Genomic DNA, 20,520 nt, shown 5'->3' on the forward strand with positions numbered 1-20,520 from the left:
AATTTAGATCTTCTTGTATTTAATTGCCCTAAATTATTGAATCGTCTCGAAAGACATCAATTTACTAAATGATATTCTTTTTTCAAAAGTGAAAAAAAGGTTGATTTACACCATTTATGGATTTATATCATTCAGTGGACTTCACATGAAAACATGAATTCTTATGAAGAAATCGCATATAGTTATTTTAATATGACAAAAAATAATTTTGCGACTTTATTGTTATAACATATAAACTTTAGTCCGGAAGTAATACTTAGAGATTTCTACAAATTTTGTGACTTAATACCAAAAGGATATTTAAGTCAATTAATCATAGTGATCTAGCATATCATAGACAATCTTATATGGTTTGAGTCTCAAAGGAAGAAAACTCATGTCTTTATTCATATGGTAACAAACACTTCAAGAAACATCATAATAGACTATGAAAGACAAATGCTTATATTTGCGTCTCCAGCAACTTATTAGACTTGAAACCTGCAATGTTCAAAAATGAATTAAGAATTAGAGTTAAAATGGTTATTTAGATCATAAAATATCGATAATCAAAAGAATTTGCATAGAGATCAAGTTGAATACCTGGACACACTAATATCTTTTCTTGTGTTTTTTCATTCTCGTAACGATTCTTTGTTCCAGTTCTAAAATTATCCTGGAAAACCATAATGGATTTTGAGTTGAGATTATGTATATTATGGATAGTCCAATAATTAATCCACAACCGTAACCTATGAGAACCGCCAGCCAACTGATCATTGATGAATCTTCATCTTCTCCTTGATCTAGCACATTTGGGGTTGTTGCTTGTGTTACTCCGTCATCACCACAGCCTCTTGAGGGTGAAAATCCACGTAATCCTTCATTCCCTTGGTATGAACTGTTCTCGAAAGTATCAAATTGATTTCCTTTAGGGATGCATCCAACGAGATGATTGTAAGAGAGATTTAAGACTGCAAGTGATGTTAGAGATACAAGTTGTTGCGGAATTCCTCCACCAATTTTGTTAAATGAGAGATCCAACGATTCAAGTACATACAAATGTTGTAATGATGCTGGTATAAGACCTTCTAAGCCATTGTGAGACAAGTTCAACGTACGAAGTCCAATGAGACCTCCAACAGTACTTGGAATACAACCTTCAAATCTATTCCTTGAGAGATCAATAACCATATTATTAGTACTCAAAACATGAGGAAATTGAAGTTCCAATCCTTTTGTTGTAAATATCAAATTAGATGTTTCTTCTACAAATGTTAGGTTTCTCATGTTCTCATCATTTATTTTCATGGCTTGGAAATTCTCAAAAAGACCTGTTGGTAAATTCCCATTAAATGCATTGGATGAAAGATCCAGAACTTGAAGTTGTGAAAACAAGTTTCTATTTCTTGACACTCTGATGGACCCATGCAACTTATTTGATCTCAAATATAAAATCTTCAAATTTGGTAGGACTCCCAACCATTTTGGAAAAGTGTCGTTCAACTCATTGTTACCTAAATCAAGTAGTTCCAAATACTTGCAATTGATCAAAGATCCTGGGATTTTCCCCTCTAACTTATTCCCATGCAATTTAATGACTCTGAATCGGTTTCCAATACTAAAATTTGCTTGAATTGTCCCACTAAGATTATTATTGTTTAAGTCCAAAACCAGAATACTATCCATCTCACCCAAACATTCGGGGATTGTTCCCTGTAAATTATTACTTCTCAGATCTAATAACAGTAATGTTTTCAAATTGCAGATGGTTGAATCAATCTGTCCACTGAGATTATTTTGAGAAAGGAGAAGATATTGGAGGTTCTGTTGGTTTAGGAGTGACTTTGGAATAGGACCTTGCAGCTGATTTTGTGTTAGATCAACGTTCCACAATGTTTTGGACTTTAACTCTCCAATTTTGCCACTGAAATGGTTATTGCTCAAGTCTAACCATTCTAGTGATGAGAGGGATAATACACTGGAAGAAATTGGACCAATTAGGGAATTGGACGAAACAACTAAGTCCCTAAGTTGTGTCCCATTAAAGCACTCAAGTCGGCCATCAAAGTTGTTATTTCCAAGCCATAAGGTCTTGAGATTACCGAATCTGAAGAGCTGGGAAATTGGTCCTTCAAGTCGGTTATTTTCAAGGTGCAAAAGCTCTATGCGAGTTAGATTCCATAGAGGTTTTAGAATAGGTCCCGAGAGATTACAAGAGCTCATGTCCAGTTTATTCAATGAAGTTAAATAGCTAAATGATTCAGGTATATTACCAGTAAAATTCACACTATTGAGATATAAATCCGTGAGAGATGTACTGCTATTCCATTTGATCATTGGAAACCTAACTTCGAGCTGGGTATTGTGCCATAAGTCAAGATATTTCAAGTTGGAAAGGTGAAAGACTCTTTCAGGCAATGTCCCATATAATTGCGTGTCTGCAAGTCGTAGAATTGTTAAATAAGAAGAGAAATTTAGAGGAATGGTGGAAGAGATGTTGACATAGTCAAGATCAAGCTCTCTTAATTGGGTCAAGTTCTTAAAGAGCAGTTCAAAATTGTGAGGTCCAAGTCTCACATCATCATTGATACGAAGAACGTATAATTTAGAAAGATGAGAGATTTCTAAAGGAATTTGACCTGAAAACTCTGAACTTGATAAATCAAGATGTGTCAAACTAGAAAACTCACCAAATTTAGGCGAAATGTGCGATCCATAGAAATCATTACCAGATAAATTAAGCCTTTTGAGATTAGAGAGTTTGAAGAGGCTACTGTTGGAATGAAGCTTGCCTTGAAGTTGACTGCAACCGAGGTCAAGCTCAACCACATGGCGTGTTGTCTCGTCGCAGTTAACTCCTTTCCATGAGCAGCAATCTTTGCTCCTATTCCATGAAAGAATTTTAGGATAAGATGTGTGGCAGTAAAATGAAGCGTCAGGATCTATGGTAAACATCTTTTTGAATTGTAGAAGAGCAAGAGCTTGATCTTTGGGGCACAAATGTGGTATGGATGAGGAGAAAGCAAGTCTACAGAGAAAGGCATAGAGCAGAAACAATACAATTTTTTCATAACCCATTTCGGCACTATAAAGATCAAAACAATCAAGAAATCTTTGCTTTGTTCCTTTATTGAATAGTTCTGAGGTATATATAGCACAAAGCAAAGAAAATTTACTGTTGATGCTTTGCAGTAATCAATTCCAGGAAGCTCACCTAGTCATTTTCAGTCAAATTTTGAGTTGTCAATTACTGTGATAAAGCTTTAATGGGATGAATGTTTAGAGCGCTAAGACTTATTCAATGATAGTGTATGTATTTTGACACGGTGAAGTTGTTCTAATGAAAAAAACAACATAATTAATTGTTCATCATATTATGCCATATTAACTGCAAGAACAAATATTGAAATGGAACAGTCAGGATTCATACAGTTGGCTCGAACAACCTTGGGACTGAAACATGGTCGCTATATTAAATTAAAACCTACATACTGTAGAACTATCTACTCTGGGGATATTAACTTTATCTAACTGTAGCATAGTAGATAAACCTCATTTGGCTAAAATTCAACCATCTGCAGCTTAAAGGTAACTTCCCTTTTTTCTTATTGCTCCATTATCTACTCACAAATGAGCCAACTTTATGTCTTTCTTTCACTAGTATAATGAGATGTTTTTCGGTCAAATTTTGAGTTCTCTGCAATTATTAATTCTTGAATATGAAAGCAAAAGGGCTGAATCTTGTTATTCAATACTAGCTCTTTTTTTTTTAATTGCAAATTTTTGTCCTACTGTTGGTGCTGGTGGGCATTTTAGTGGTGGTTGTTATGGGAATATGCTGAGTATATTTGGTCCAAGAGTAGATCATGTATTGGATGCTCGACTAGTGGATGTTAATGGTAGAATTTTGGACTCGAAACGTGCAATTTCCAAAAATCAAGAATTAAAGTTAAGAGCATTAAGGATAAAGGAGGTAATAAATACACAGATTTATAAAATAAAAAAAATAAAAAAAAAAATCTTCTCAATTATAAAATGGATAGACCATAAAACATCTACATTGTAGAAATACCTCAGAGCAGCTCTGAATTGATAGATTAACGAAAAATGGTAAATGAAAACTAAAACAGTTACCTCAACTGGTGACATACAACACCTCTTTTAGTGGCGATCTGGAATGCAAGGATAAATTCCGAAAAGGATATAAATATATTAAAACATTTGTGTGAGGCATTACACAAAATTTGAAGTGACAAAAATACAACAACAACCAAGTATAATTCTACTTAGTGAGGTCTGGGGAAGATAGTGTGTACGCAGACCTTACCCCTACCGTGGGGTAGAGAGGCCGTTTCCAATAGACCCTCAGCATTCTTCCCTCCAAGAACTTCCCACTCGAACTCACAACCTCTTGGTTGAAAGTGGAAGTTGCTTACTATCAGAGCAACCTCTCTTGTCTGCAAAATGCAAGTTCAAAATGTTAAATTGTGTAAGTGAGATCATAATCTAACGTAATAATTGTTTATAATTTAAGTAACAAAAAAACATAATTGTGGTAAAGTAACCAAACATTAAATAAGCTGCGGTAAAGTAACCAAACTTTATATAAGCTCAAAGAAGAAATGCGGAAAGGAATCGAACACCAAGAGGTCTTCGTTGTAACATAGTGTCTCAAGATTAGGTGTTTCAAGTTAGCCAACTAATACTGAAATGTCTCATCACGGAAGGTTGTCGCTGAAATATTGGTCGCTATTACAATGGCGACACATAGAACAACATTTGGTGGCGATGGTAAAAAAGCCGCCACTAATACGATCACCAAAAACTTTATTTCATCTTGTGCTCTAACAGTAATAAACAAAGTGAGTAGATTACTCTTTAAGTATTACTTTTCTCATAAGAATATATTTGGCTAATCCAAACTACTTTATTTTTATTGTTTACTTATAATTTTTGTGAATATTTTCCGCTTGGATGTGAATGTGCATCCGCTCCTGTTGCATCATTGTTAAAAAAAATATCTTTTGCGGCGACCGTGATCATCACAAATAGTATACAAAAATGCACTACAAAATAAAATTTAGGCATATGTAGCACTACTTTTGAGGACGACTATAGAGAGTGCCACCGATAAGATTGATATGAACCAATGGTTAGAATATGTGGGCATTTTGTTTTCTTTTTCTTCTCTATTCTCTTTGTAATTTTTCTTTTTTTTAATAACGATCACTTTTGTTGGATGAAACGTTCTAAGACTTGTACTAGCATAACATTCCAAGCCATTACTATGGAAATTGAAGGCTCACCTATTCATATATTAGTCATTGATATATGAATAGTACCAGTTGTTAAAAGATCTTCAGCAGAAGTTATTGCAATGTCAGTAGACTTTACTTCAATGAAGATGCCACAACACAGAAAAAGGCAATTGAAAGGATACATAACGTACATTCCTCCATATATCACAAGGGCTTGTTCTACATTAGTTTATGTATCTAGCGTCAAATGTAACGAACTGGTATTTGAGTAATTCAAAAGAAAAAAGAAAAAAAAGGAAAAGGTTGGGGTGGACGTTCAGGTAGTTCGAATTAGAGATAAAATATTCGGTTTGGATTTTTGATTTTCGGAATGAGAAAATGACAATTCAAATCCAACCCAAATAAGCTCAGATTGGATCGGATTTTTTAAGCTCGGTTTCGATATTTAAGATTTTCGGTTTTGAGCGTATAAGTTGAGACGTTTCCACTTCTTACAAAAATGAATATCCAAATGAAGTACTTATGTTAAACACTACTAGAATTCTCGAAAAAAGCGACCAAAGTTGGTCTGTCACAAAAAGCGACCAAAGTTGGTCGCTACATTAGCGAAAATAATAAAATAAATATTTGAAATACATTAGCGACCAAGGTTGGTCGCTTACTTGGTCGCTAATTTCGTCAAAATATTGACCGGACTGGTCAGACTTGCTTGGTCAAAGGTAAACTGAGATTAGCGACCAAAGATGGTCGCTAAAATGGGACCCACCTATAAAATTTTAATAATTATATTATTATTTTAAAAAAATTATAAAATATAAATATATATAATTTAAAATTAGCGACCAACGTTGGTCGCAAAATAAAGGGTAAGAAGTTAGCGACCAACTTTGGTCGCTAAAATGGGACCCAATTATAAAATTTTAATAATTATATTTTTATATAAAAAAAATTATAAAATATAAATAAATATAATTCAAAGTTAGCGATCAAAGTTGGTCGTTAAAAGAAATGGAGACCAACTTTGGTCGCTAATCTGGGACCCAGTTCTAACGTTTACCAATTATATTATTATTTTAAATATTATATAAAATATAAATAAATCTGATTTAAATTTAGCGACCAACTTTGGTCGCTAGTGTAAATTTATGTATATTTAGCGACCAAAGTTGGTCTCTTTTCAAGTCAACAATGGTCAAAATTAAAAATCACTTTTGTATTTACTATATAAATAATATAAATATAAGCCGTTAATACTATTGTAATACAAGGGATGAATAGACTAAAATATACTCTAACATGCTATATAAGCAGTTAAGTAGTACTACGAAGCGTGTGTGTGTGTGTGTATATATATATATATATATAATATAGTATAAGTGTATTAGGTAATACTGTATCGAATATAGCTTATATATATATATATATATATATATATATATATATATATATATATATATATATATATATATATATATATATATATATACTTACACTATACTATGCACTAAGTATCAGTGCATTAGCTTATATATATCGAATATAGCTTATATATATAATATATATACTTACACTATACTATGTACTAAGTATCAGTGCATTAGCTTATATATATTCGATATGTATATAGTAGAAATTTAGGATTTTAATTCAATTTAAGCTATATATATATATAGAGAGAGAGAGAGCTTATTTTAAATTGTAATTTTTTTAGAATTAGCGACCAAGGTTGGTCGCTATTCTGGTCAAATGGTCAAAAAATTGCGACCAACTTTGGTCGCTATTTTGGTAAAAATAGTCAATACTTATTTTGCTACCAAAATAGCGACCAAAGGTGGTTGCTATTTGTAAAACAGATCTCCAAAACCGGGTTTCCCCTCCCATTCTTTAAAAAAATTTCCCCAAAATCTCTTTTTCTCTCTCACACTCAACCCCCCCCCCCTCCGACTCCCAGCAGCAGCAGCACCACTCACCGCCGGCGACCTCCATTCCCAAGGTAGGTTTCTCTTTCCTTTATTTATTTTTTTCGAAATACACTGATTTTGTTTAATTTCTCCATGTTAGGGTTCAAAGTTATATATTATTCGTTCAACCATGTTAGGGTTCAAATTTACTTTCTCCATGTTAGGTTTAATTTCTCCATGTTAGGGTTCAAAGTTACGTCAACCATGTTAGGGTTCAAAGTTATATATTATTTGCAATTTTTAGGGTTCTTATTAATACATTTAGTCCAAAATAAGTGATTTTACCTACTAATTTGGGGAAGAAATTGTTTGAAGAGAAGAAACCCTAAGAGTTGAACCTTTAGGATATGAATTGAACCATTAGGATATGAATTGAAATTTTGGTTTATTTATTGGAATTTTAGTTTATAAATTGAAATTTTAGGATATGACTTGAACTTTTGTGGATATGACTTGAACCTTTAGGATATGTGTCATGACCCGGATTTTTCACTTCGGGAGTCGTGATGGCGCCTACTAATAAGAGCTAGGGCAACCAACTCTTTACTACTTTTATCTTTTATAAATTATTTCTTTTATCAAATATTAGTAATAGCATGAAAAATGACTGAATTAAATAAATATGCGGAAGACTTAAATTAAAGTGACTGAATGAAAATGCAGAATCCAACATAAATCTCTACCCAAGAACTGGTGTTACATTACTCACGAACTTCTAAGAATACTGAATACAATCGTCTGAAAGAAAATAATAAACAGTTTGTCTCGAATACAATGAGATAACAGACTAAAATAATATATAGAGGAGACGCCAGGCCTACGAACGCCTACAAGGCTACCTCGGTGTCTCACTAGTTTGACTGCTCACACCCGCGCTACTGCTGATGCTGCCCAAAACCTGTATCTGTGCAAAAGAGCATAGAGTGTAGTATCAGCACAACTGACCCCATGTGCTGGTAACTGCCTAGCCTAACCCCGGTGAAGTAGTGACGAGGCTAGGACCAGACAACCAAATAAACATGTGTAGTTCAAGTATATATACATACAACAAAGAAAGTACTAGAAGCAACCAATCAATGTGGGAGGGGAAACATGCTGTGGGGAGGTAACAGTTTCAAATAGAAATATTCAATAAAAGAAGGAGACAACAAAGTCATAATATCAACAAGTATCAAAAGGAATCGACAATTTGCATGGCATCACCCTTCATGCTTTTACTCTCTTCCTCACCCAAGCAATATATAAAATAAAACTGTACACGACATCACCCTTCGTGCTTTTACTCTCATCCTCACCAAATCAATCGTATCATTAATCATGTACACGGCATCACCCTTCGTGCTTTTACTCTCTTTTCTCACAATATAATCAATAGATATCAGTACGGATGGCACATCGTACGACACTGCATCACCCTTCGTGCTTTACACTCTTTCCTAACCATATCAAACAATACACAGCATCACCCTTCGTGCTTTATCACTCTTCCTCACCCAAACAACAATCACAGATAAGGGGCAAGGAAGTAAACTGGATAATAATCGGGATTCCAATAAGTGCACAACAATTAACAATAAAATTCCCGGCAAGGAATATATCAACAATTCCACAATTATCTCAGCAAGGGAATAATTCAACAATTCTTTCTCTTTCTTTCATTCTTACTTAGTAATTCATTTTATAACTTGAGCCAACGCTCCTTAAATATTAAATATCACAATTTCTTTCACATGCCCTTCACAACATATAGAAGTCATCATTTAATCATGGAAGATATAACAAAATTCGAATATTCGCAATATAAGGACTCACGGTCATGCTAGACACTAACGTATAGATACTCGTCACCATGCCTATACGTTGTACTCGACAAATAGCAAGTAGCAAATAAGAATCAACTCCTATTACCTCAAGCTAAGGTTAGACCAAACACTTACCTCGCTTTGCAACCAAATTCAAGATTTCAATAAACCTTCGCCTTGAAAATTCATGTCTGAAGGTTTCAAATCTAGTCACAAATAATTTAATATACTCAATGCAAGTAGTAGAAATTAATTCCATATGAAATTACTACTATTCCAGATTAAAATCCGAAATTCATTTAAAATCGACATCGAGACTCACATTTTGAATCCTGGAAAACATACAAAATCCGAACACCCGTTTCGATACGAGTTCAACCATACAAAAATTATTGAATTCTGACATTGGATCGCCTTTCAAATCTTCAATTAAAGTCTTTGAAGATTTCAACCATTTTCAACCCACTCTTTACCCATATAAACTCAACAATCTTCCAACAAACCTTACTTGCACACATATATGTATTTATAATACTCTTACACCCAATAATTATACTCATAATCACCCATCTTTACCCCAAACTCGAAATGAAAGACTAGGGTATGGAATCATTACCTCTTAGATGATGCTCTTGTGATTGGGTTCCTTGATTCTTGAAGATTGATGGAAGATTTGGATGATTTAAATGTTGGGTTCCTCCTCCTCTATCTAAAATGCTCTCACCTCTGTCTAAAATCAGCAGAGAATGACCCCAAATGACTCCCCAAAGACTATATATTAAAATGGGGTCGGGTTATAAAAATAGGGAAATTAACCCTCCGATGTCGGGTTTGCTATAGAAAAATGGACCGCAAAACGAGAGTGCTGGCCGCATAATGCACCGCAAAATCGACGCCCAAAACTGGGCTACACTGTCCCAGTTTGCGACAGAAATGCGACCGCAAAGTCAGAAATGCGACAGGATTTGCGGTCGCAGATTTGACATAGGATCGCATTTTTCCAGCCTTTGGTAATTTGATCATAACTTTGTGTAGAAATGTCCAAATGACAAACGGTTTGAAGCGTTAGAACTAGACTCAAAGACATTTCATATTATAGGTTGTTCATCACATAAAACCTTATATATATCTAGATAGGCTCGTTCAAAGTGGGGGCTTGCGCGAACTCATTTGAAATCTTAGCCTATCATGAACTCTTCCAACTTGGCTTAGTTTTAGGCTTTTTCCTCAGACCCCATATCACTTATAGTATGTTTCGTACGCTTGCTATCATATCCAATTGGTATACATCATGTTAATAGTCCTCGAATGAGAAGTAGAATTCGCCCCCAAATGAATAATATAACTCACCTCTTATTTCGCACCTTCCAATTTTTTTCTGAATTTTTACTAACTCCCAAAATTTCCAAAAATTTCGCCAGAGTTTCCTTTGTATCTGGGCCTATCCACCTGTCAGAGAATCCCAAAAACCAATCCTAACAACATATACATAATCCAATCAACGTAACCCAACATGAAAACAATACCAACATTGGCCTCATAAGTAATATATTACTAGAAAAGGAACGACATTCACATTAATTACTCAGGTGATACTAAACTCATATCAGGTAAGTTCTCGACATTTTCATAAAACACAGAAATAAATATTTTAAATTAAAGATGACATTTTTGGGTCATCACATTCTCCACCTCTAAAGCAAACGTTCGTCCTCGAACGGAATTAGAAAATTACCCAAGCTGGTGAAAAGATGTGGATATTTACTCCGCATGTCCAATTCGGACTCCTAGGTCGATGCCTCAATAGGCTGACCTCTCTACTGTACACGAATAGAGGGAAAAATCTTCGATCTCAACTGACGAACTTGCCGGTCTAAAATAGCTACCGGCTCCTCCTCATAAGATAAGTCCTTGTCCAACTGGACAGTACTGAAATCTAACACGTGGGATGGATCGCCGTGATATTTCGGAGCATAGACACATGAAAAACTGGATGCACGGCTGATAAGCTAGGTAGTAATGCAAGTCTATAAGCCACCTCTCCCACTCGATCAAGAATCTCGAACGGGCCAATGAACTTAGGGCTAATCTTGCCCTTCTTCCCGAATCTCATCACGCCCTTCATAAGCGACACTCAGAGCAATACCCATTCACCAACCATGAACGCTACATCTCGAACCTTACGATATGCATAGCTCTTTTGCCTGGACTGAGCTGTACGAAGCCTATCCTGAATGATCCTGACCTTGTCCAAGGCCTCCTGAACCAAATCTGTACCTAATAACCGAGCCTCTCCCAGCTCAAACCGTCCAACCGGAGATCGACACAGCCTACCATATAAAGCCTCATAAGGAGCCATCTGGATACTCGACTGGTAGCTGTTGTTGTAGGCAAACTCCGCTAAAAACAAGAACTGATCCCACGAACCTCCAAAGTCAATAACACAAGCTCGGAGCATGTCCTCCAATATCTGAATAGTTAAATGTTGTACTCAACTCAACCTGGGTGCCTAACTCTTGCTGAACTGCTCTCCAGAAACGTGAGGTGAACTGCGTACCTCGGTCCGAAATGATAGATACCGGCACACAATGAAGGCGAACAATCTCTCGGATATAGATCTCAGCTAACCTCTCGGACGAATAGGAGACTGCCACGGGAATGAAATGTGCTGACTTGGTCAGCCTATCAACAATGACCCAAACTGCGTCAAACTTCCTCCGAGTCAGCGAAAGTCCAGTAACGAAGTCCATAGTGATTCGCTCCTACTTCTACTCGGGAAGCTCAATCCTTTGAAATAATCCATCAGGCCTCTGATGCTCATACTTAACCTGTTGACAATTCAAACACCGAGCCACATGTGCAACAATATCCTTCTTCATTCTATGCTACCAATAATGTTGCCTTAAATCCTGATACATCTTCGCGGTGCCTGGATGAATAGAATACCGGGAACTATGGGCCTCATCTAAAATCAACTCTCGAATCCTATCAACATTAGGCACACAAACTCGCCCTTGCAATCTCAAAACTCCATCAGCATCTAATGTAACCTGCTTGGCACCTCCTCGCTGCACCGTGTCTCTAAGGACACACAAATGGGGATCATCAAACTATCGATCACGGATACGCTCCAATAATGAAGAACGAGCGATCGTGCAAGCCAATATTCGACTAGGCTCAGAAATATCCAACCTCACAAATTGATTTGCCAAAGCCTGAACATCCAAAGCAAGTGGCCTTTGACTGATCGGAGTAAAAGTAAGACTGCCTATACTGGCTGAGTTCATACTCAAAGCATCGGCCACCACATTGGCCTTTCCCGGGTGATATAAGATAGTGATATCATAATCTTTCAACAACTCCAACCACCTTTTCTGCATCAAATTCAACTCCTTTTGCTTGAACAAATACTGAAGACTCTTATGATCCGTGAACACCTCACACGACACACCATATAGATAATGCCTCCAAATCTTCAATGCGTGCATAATGGCTGCTAACTCCAAATTATGAACTGGATAGTTCTTCTCATGAATCTTCAACTGTCTCGAAGCATAGGCAATGACTTTGCCATCCTGCATCAACACTGTACCAAACCCAATACGGGAAGCATCATAATAGACTGTATAAGGCCCTGAACCTGTGGGCAAAACCAATACCGGTGTCGTAGTCAAGGCTGTCTTGAGCTTCTGAAAACTCGTCTCGCACTCGTCTGACCATCTAAACTAGGCACCCTTCTGGGTCAATCTAGTCATCAGGGCTGCAATGGACGAAAACCCCTCTACGAACCGACGATAGTAGCCTGCCAATCCCAAGATACTCCGAATCTCTGTAGATGATGTCGGTCTAGGCCAGTTCTTGACTGCCTCAATCTTTTTCGGATCGACCTGAATACCCTTTGCTGATACAATATGACCCAGAAATGCAACTGAACTCAACCAAAACTCACACTTTGAAAATTTTGCATATAGTTGACTATCCTTCAGAGTCTGAAGAGCCACTATGAGATACTTTTTATGCTCCTCCTGGCGGTGGGAGTATATCAATATGTCATCAATAAAGACTATCATGAACAAGTCTAAATAAGGCCTAAACACTCGGTTCATCAGATCCATGAAATCTGCTAGGGCATTTGTCAGCCCAAATGACATAAGGAAGAACTCATAATGTCCGTACCGAGTGCGGAAAGCTGTCCTAGGGACATCGGATGCCTTAATCCTCAATTGATGGTAGACAGATCTCAAGTCTATCTTGGAAACACCTTGGCACCCTAAAGCTGATCGAACAAATCATCAATCCTCGGTAGTGGATACTTATTCTTGATTGTAACCTTGTTCAATTGCCAGTAATCAATGCACATTCTCATCAAACCATCCTTTTTCTTTACAAACAACACCGGCACACCCCACGGCGAAACACTGGGTCTAATGAAACACTTCTCAAGCAGGTCTTGCAACTGCTCCTTCAACTCCTTCAACTCTGGCGGGGCCATGCGATATGGCGGAATGAAAATGGGATGAGTGCTCGGAGCCAAATCAATGCAGAAATTAATATCCCTGTCGGGTGGCATACCCGGCAGGTCTGAAGGGAAAACCTCAACAAATTCGTGAACCACAAGCACAGAATCAATAGAGGGAACCTCAGCACTGGAATCACGAACATAAGCCAAATAAGCCAAACACCCCTTCTCGACCATATGCCGAGCCTTCACATACGAAATAACACTATGGTAGAATAACCAGGAGTCCCTATCCACTCTAAACGGGGAAAATTCGGTAAGGCTAAGGTCACAGTCTTGGCATGATAGTCCAAGATAGCGTGGTAAGGTAATAACCAGTCCATCCCCAATATAACATTGAAGTCGACCATATCTAAAAGCAACAAATCAACACGGGTCTCAAGACCCCCAATCACCACAATACAGGAACGACGAACTCGATCGACCACAATAGAATCACCCACCAGTGTAGACATATAAATAGGAATACTCAGTGGATCACTAGGCAGAATCAGGTACAGTGCAAAATAAGAGGACACATACGAATACTTAGACCCTGGATCAAATAACACTGAAGTCTCTCTATCACAAACCAGAATAGTACCTGTAATGACTGCATCTGAAGACCCAGCCTCTGGCCTGGCTGGAAGATCATAACATCGGGGGCTGGGCCCCACCACCCTGAACTACCTCTCTAGGACGGCCTGCCGCTTGTTGGAATCTACCTTTGGTGGCCTGAGCTCTACCTCTAGGACCTCTACCTCCACCTATAGCACCTCTACCCCCACCTCTAACTGGCTGGGCAGACTGTGGAACACCTGGTGCCTGTACCATAGCACGAGAACCCTGATGCTGAGAGCTAACCGGTGCTCGAGGGCAAAACCTGGCAAAGTGAGCTGTATCACCACAAGTGTAACAAGCTCTCGGCTGCTGACCCTGTCGACCTGAATGACCACTTCGGAAACTCTGAAGCGGCGGTGCACTGATAGGACATAGTGGTGCACTGTAAGGCTGCTGATCCAAATAGTGTGTCTGAGAACCGCAACCACCTGAAGTACCATGTGAGACCTGGAGAGCTGACTGAAAGGGCCTAGGAGGATGGCCTCTACCATATGAATCTCTACCTCTAGACGAGGTACCATTGAATCTGCCCGAATGACGGGGCTTTTTATCCTACCCATGACCATCTCCCTGTGGCAGAACCATCTCAACTCTGCGGGCCACATTGGCCGTCTCCTGAAATGTGATCTCACTCCCAGCCTCCTTTGCCATCTGAAGATGAATCGGCTGAATAAGACCATCAATAAACCTCCTCACCCTCTCTCTCTCGGTGGGAAGTATGACAAGATCATGGCGAGCTAGATCAATAAACCTGGTCTCATACTAGGTGACCGTCATGGAACCCTGCTGAAGGCGCTCAAACTGCCTCCGAAAGGCCTCTCTCTGAGTCAGGGGGAGAAACTTTTCCAGAAACAACACTGTGAACTGCTCCCAAGTCACTGAAGGCGAACTGGCTGGTCTAGCTAAGCAATAATCTCTCCACCAAGTCTTGGAGGATCTAGACAGTCGAAAGGTAGCAAAATCAACCCCGTTGGTCTCAACTATCCCCATGTTCCTGAAAACCTCATGACAGCTATCTAAATAATCTTGGGGATCCTCAGAAGATGCACCGCTAAAAGTGTTAGTGGTAAACCTGTCCAATCTCCATAAGGCATCGATGGACATAGCCGCTCCATCGTCGGGCTGAGCCATTACACCCGACTGAACCGCCATAGCTGGATGAACCACTGGAACCTGAACTTGGGGAGCTACTGGCTCCGGAGTGCACGTAACAGGAGTCTAAGCCCCTCCTCCAGCCTGAGAAGTGGCTGGTGCTACTGGAAGCAAACCCGCTCGAGTGACACTCTCCATGAGGCCCACCAATCGGACCAGAGCGTCATGAAGAACTAGGGTGGCAATGAACCCCTCAGGGACCTGAGGTGGGCCCATCGGAATTGCTGAGGCTCCGCCACTAGTGCTGTTGCTCGGGGATGAGCTCTACCCCTACCTCGGCCTCTAACACGGCCTCGGCCTCGCCCTCTGCCCCTAGTGGAAGCTGCTTGTAGGAGCTTGGGCTGCTGAGCGGTAGATGAGGAAACACGTGTTCTCGACATCTGCAAAAGAACAGAGTAGAAATTCAATTAGCGTTTGAGGAACAAATCCACACGAAAAGAAGGAACAAATGTCAAATTTTCCTAACTCTGCAGCCTCTGGGGATAAATACAGACGTCTCCAAACCGATCCCTCAGACTCTACTAAGCTTGTTTGTGAGTTATGAGACCTATGTAACCTAGAGCTCTGATACCAACTTGTCACGACTCGGAATTCCCACCCTCGGGAGTCGTGATGGCGCCTACTAATAAGAGCTAGGCAAGCCAACTCTTAACTACTTTTATCTTTTATAAATTATTTCTTTTATCAAATATTAGTAATAGCATGAAAAATGACTGAATTAAATAAATATGCGGAAGACTTAAATTAAAGTGACTGAATGAAAATGCAGAATCCAACATAAATCTCTACCCAAGAACTGGTGTTACATTACTCACGAACTTCTAAGAATACTGAATACAATCGTCTGAAAGAAAATAATAAACAGTTTGTCTCGAATACAATGAGATAACAGACTAAAATAATATATAGAGGAGACGCCAGGCCTACGAACGCCTACAAGGCTACCTCGGTGTCTCACTAGTTTGACTGCTCACACCCGCGCTACTGCTGATGCTGCCCAAAACCTGTATCTGTGCAAAAGAGCATAGAGTGTAGTATCAGCACAACTGACCCCATGTGCTGGTAACTGCCTAGCCTAACCCCGGTGAAGTAGTGACGAGGCTAGGACCAGACAACCAAATAAACATGTGTAGTTCAAGTATATATACATACAACAAAGAAAGTACTAGAAGCAACCAATCAATGTGGGAGGGGAAACATGCTGTGGGGAGGTAACAGTTTCAAATAGAAATATTCAATAAAAGAAGGAGACAACAAAGTCATAATATCAACAAGTATCAAAAGGAATCGACAATTTGCATGGCATCACCCTTCATGCTTTTACTCTCTTCCTCACCCAAGCAATATATAAAATAAAACTGTACACGACATCACCCTTCGTGCTTTTACTCTCATCCTCACCAAATCAATCGTATCATTAATCATGTACACGGCATCACCCTTCGTGCTTTTACTCTCTTTTCTCACAATATAATCAATAGATATCAGTACGGATGGCACATCGTACGACACTGCATCACCCTTCGTGCTTTACACTCTTTCCTAACCATATCAAACAATACACAGCATCACCCTTCGTGCTTTATCACTCTTCCTCACCCAAACAACAATCACAGATAAGGGGCAAGGAAGTAAACTGGATAATAATCGGGATTCCAATAAGTGCACAACAATTAACAATAAAATTCCCGGCAAGGAATATATCAACAATTCCACAATTATCTTAGCAAGGGAATAATTCAACAATTCTTTCTCTTTCTTTTATTCTTACTTAGTAATTCATTTTATAACTTGAGCCAACGCTCCTTAAATATTAAATATCACAATTTCTTTCACATGCCCTTCACAACATATAGAAGTCATCATTTAATCATGGAAGATATAACAAAATTCGAATATTCGCAATATAAGGACTCACGGTCATGCTAGACACTAACGTATAGATACTCGTCACCATGCCTATACGTCGTACTCGACAAATAGCAAGTAGCAAATAAGAATCAACTCCTATTACCTCAAGCTAAGGTTAGACCAAACACTTACCTCGCTTTGCAACCAAATTCAAGATTTCAATAAACCTTCGCCTTGAAAATTCATGTCTGAAGGTTTCAAATCTAGTCACAAATAATTTAATATACTCAATACAAGTAGTAGAAATTAATTCCATATGAAATTACTACTATTCCGGATTAAAATCCGAAATTCATTTAAAATCGACATCGAGACTCACATTTTGAATCCTGGAAAACATACAAAATCCGAACACCCGTTTCGATACGAGTTCAACCATACAAAAATTATTGAATTCTGACATTGGATCGCCTTTCAAATCTTCAATTAAAGTCTTTGAAGATTTCAACCATTTTCAACCCACTCTTTACCCATATAAACTCAACAATCTTCCAACAAACCTTACTTGCACACATATATGTATTTATAATACTCTTACACCCAATAATTATACTCATAATCACCCATCTTTACCCCAAACTCGAAATGAAAGACTAGGGTATGGAATCATTACCTCTTAGATGATGCTCTTGTGATTGGGTTCCTTGATTCTTGAAGATTGATGGAAGATTTGGATGATTTAAATGTTGGGTTCCTCCTCCTCTATCTAAAATGCTCTCACCTCTGTCTAAAATCAGCAGAGAATGACCCCAAATGACTCCCCAAAGACTATATATTAAAATGGGGTCGGGTTATAAAAATAGGGAAATTAACCCTCCGATGTCGGGTTTGCTATAGAAAAATGGACCGCAAAACGAGAGTGCTGGCCGCATAATGCACCGCAAAATCGATGCCCAAAACTGGGCTACACTGTCCCAGTTTGCGACAGAAATGCGACCGCAAAGTCAGAAATGCGACAGGATTTGCGGTCGCAGATTTGACATAGGATCGCATTTTTCCAGCCTTTGGTAATTTGATCATAACTTTGTGTAGAAATGTCCAAATGACAAACGGTTTGAAGCGTTAGAACTAGACTCAAAGACATTTCATATTATAGGTTGTTCATCACATAAAACCTTATATATATCTAGATAGGCTCGTTCAAAGTGGGGGCTTGCGCGAACTCATTTGAAATCTTAGCCTATCATGAACTCTTCCAACTTGGCTTAGTTTTAGGCTTTTTCCTCAGACCCCATATCACTTATAGTATGTTTCGTACGCTTGCTATCATATCCAATTGGTATACATCATGTTAATAGTCCTCGAATGAGAAGTAGAATTCGCCCCCAAATGAATAATATAACTCACCTCTTATTTCGCACCTTTCAATTTTTTTCTGAATTTTTACTAACTCCCAAAATTTCCAAAAATTTCGCCAGAGTTTCCTTTGTATCTGGGCCTATCCACCTGTCAGAGAATCCCAAAAACCAATCCTAACAACATATACATAATCCAATCAACGTAACCCAACATGAAAACAATACCAACATTGGCCTCATAAGTAATATATTACTAGAAAAGGAACGACATTCACATTAATTACTCAGGTGATACTAAACTCATATCAGGTAAGTTCTCGACATTTTCATAAAACACAGAAATAAATATTTTAAATTAAAGATGACATTTTTGGGTCATCACATTCTCCACCTCTAAAGCAAACGTTCGTCCTCGAACGGAATTAGAAAATTACCCAAGCTGGTGAAAAGATGTGGATATTTACTCCGCATGTCCAATTCGGACTCCTAGGTCGATGCCTCAATAGGCTGACCTCTCTACTGTACACGAATAGAGGGAAAAATCTTCGATCTCAACTGACGAACTTGCCGGTCTAAAATAGCTACCGGCTCCTCCTCATAAGATAAGTCCTTGTCCAACTGGACAGTACTGAAATCTAACACGTGGGATGGATCGCCGTGATATTTCGGAGCATAGACACATGAAAAACTGGATGCACGGCTGATAAGCTAGGTAGTAATGCAAGTCTATAAGCCACCTCTCCCACTCGATCAAGAATCTCGAACGGGCCAATGAACCTAGGGCTAATCTTGCCCTTCTTCCCGAATCTCATCACGCCCTTCATAAGCGACACTCAGAGCAATACCCATTCACCAACCATGAACGCTACATCTCGAACCTTACGATATGCATAGCTCTTTTGCCTGGACTGAGCTGTACGAAGCCTATCCTGAATGATCCTGACCTTGTCCAAGGCCTCCTGAACCAAATCTGTACCTAATAACCGAGCCTCTCCCAGCTCAAACCGTCCAACCGGAGATCGACACAGCCTACCATATAAAGCCTCATAAGGAGCCATCTGGATACTCGACTGGTAGCTGTTGTTGTAGGCAAACTCCGCTAAAAACAAGAACTGATCCCACGAACCTCCAAAGTCAATAACACAAGCTCGGAGCATGTCCTCCAATATCTGAATAGTTAAATGTTGTACTCAACTCAACCTGGGTGCCTAACTCTTGCTGAACTGCTCTCCAGAAACGTGAGGTGAACTGCGTACCTCGGTCCGAAATGATAGATACCGGCACACAATGAAGGCGAACAATCTCTCGGATATAGATCTCAGCTAACCTCTCGGACGAATAGGAGACTGCCACGGGAATGAAATGCGCTGACTTGGTCAGCCTATCAACAATGACCCAAACTGCGTCAAACTTCCTCCGAGTCAGCGAAAGTCCAGTAACGAAGTCCATAGTGATTCGCTCCTACTTCTACTCGGGAAGCTCAATCCTTTGAAATAATCCATCAGGCCTCTGATGCTCATACTTAACCTGTTGACAATTCAAACACCGAGCCACATGTGCAACAATATCCTTCTTCATTCTATGCTACCAATAATGTTGCCTTAAATCCTGATACATCTTCGCGGTGCCTGGATGAATAGAATACCGGGAACTATGGGCCTCATCTAAAATCAACTCTCGAATCCTATCAACATTAGGCACACAAACTCGCCCTTGCAATCTCAAAACTCCATCAGCATCTAATGTAACCTGCTTGGCACCTCCTCGCTGCACCGTGTCTCTAAGGACACACAAATGGGGATCATCAAACTATCGATCACGGATACGCTCCAATAATGAAGAACGAGCGATCGTGCAAGCCAATATTCGACTAGGCTCAGAAATATCCAACCTCACAAATTGATTTGCCAAAGCCTGAACATCCAAAGCAAGTGGCCTTTGACTGATCGGAGTAAAAGTAAGACTGCCTATACTGGCTGAGTTCATACTCAAAGCATCGGCCACCACATTGGCCTTTCCCGGGTGATATAAGATAGT

The 20,520-nt window shown here is 38.9% G+C and overlaps 1 protein-coding gene across 2 annotated transcripts; it reads right to left on the reverse strand.

The window, feature by feature from the left end:
• Positions 1–251: 251 nt before the first annotated feature.
• Positions 252–3,151, reverse strand: LOC107778531 (receptor-like protein Cf-9 homolog). 2 transcript variants are annotated; one of them, XM_016598810.2, is made up of 3 exons: positions 2,673–3,148; positions 583–2,420; positions 252–480 (listed from the first exon to the last, which is right to left on the reverse strand). In XM_016598810.2, the coding sequence occupies exons 1-2, from the start codon at positions 3,058–3,060 to the stop codon at positions 592–594; spliced, it is 2,217 nt and encodes a 738-aa protein (XP_016454296.1). In that variant the 5' UTR covers positions 3,061–3,148; the 3' UTR covers positions 252–480; positions 583–591. The 2 variants fall into 2 exon arrangements, with proteins under 2 accessions (XP_016454296.1, XP_016454294.1); XM_016598808.2 differs by having other exon boundaries at positions 583–3,151.
• Positions 3,152–20,520: the final 17,369 nt, after the last annotated feature.

Source organism: Nicotiana tabacum, chromosome 18, assembly GCF_000715075.1.
Source record: "Nicotiana tabacum cultivar K326 chromosome 18, ASM71507v2, whole genome shotgun sequence".
Classification (NCBI taxonomy): domain Eukaryota; kingdom Viridiplantae; phylum Streptophyta; class Magnoliopsida; order Solanales; family Solanaceae; genus Nicotiana; species Nicotiana tabacum.

Bases quoted from the DNA above. Each gene is read 5' to 3' on its own strand.
- LOC107778531 (XM_016598808.2), bottom strand. From the start codon at position 3,060: ATGGGTTATGAAAAAATTGTATTGTTTCTGCTCTATGCCTTTCTCTGT.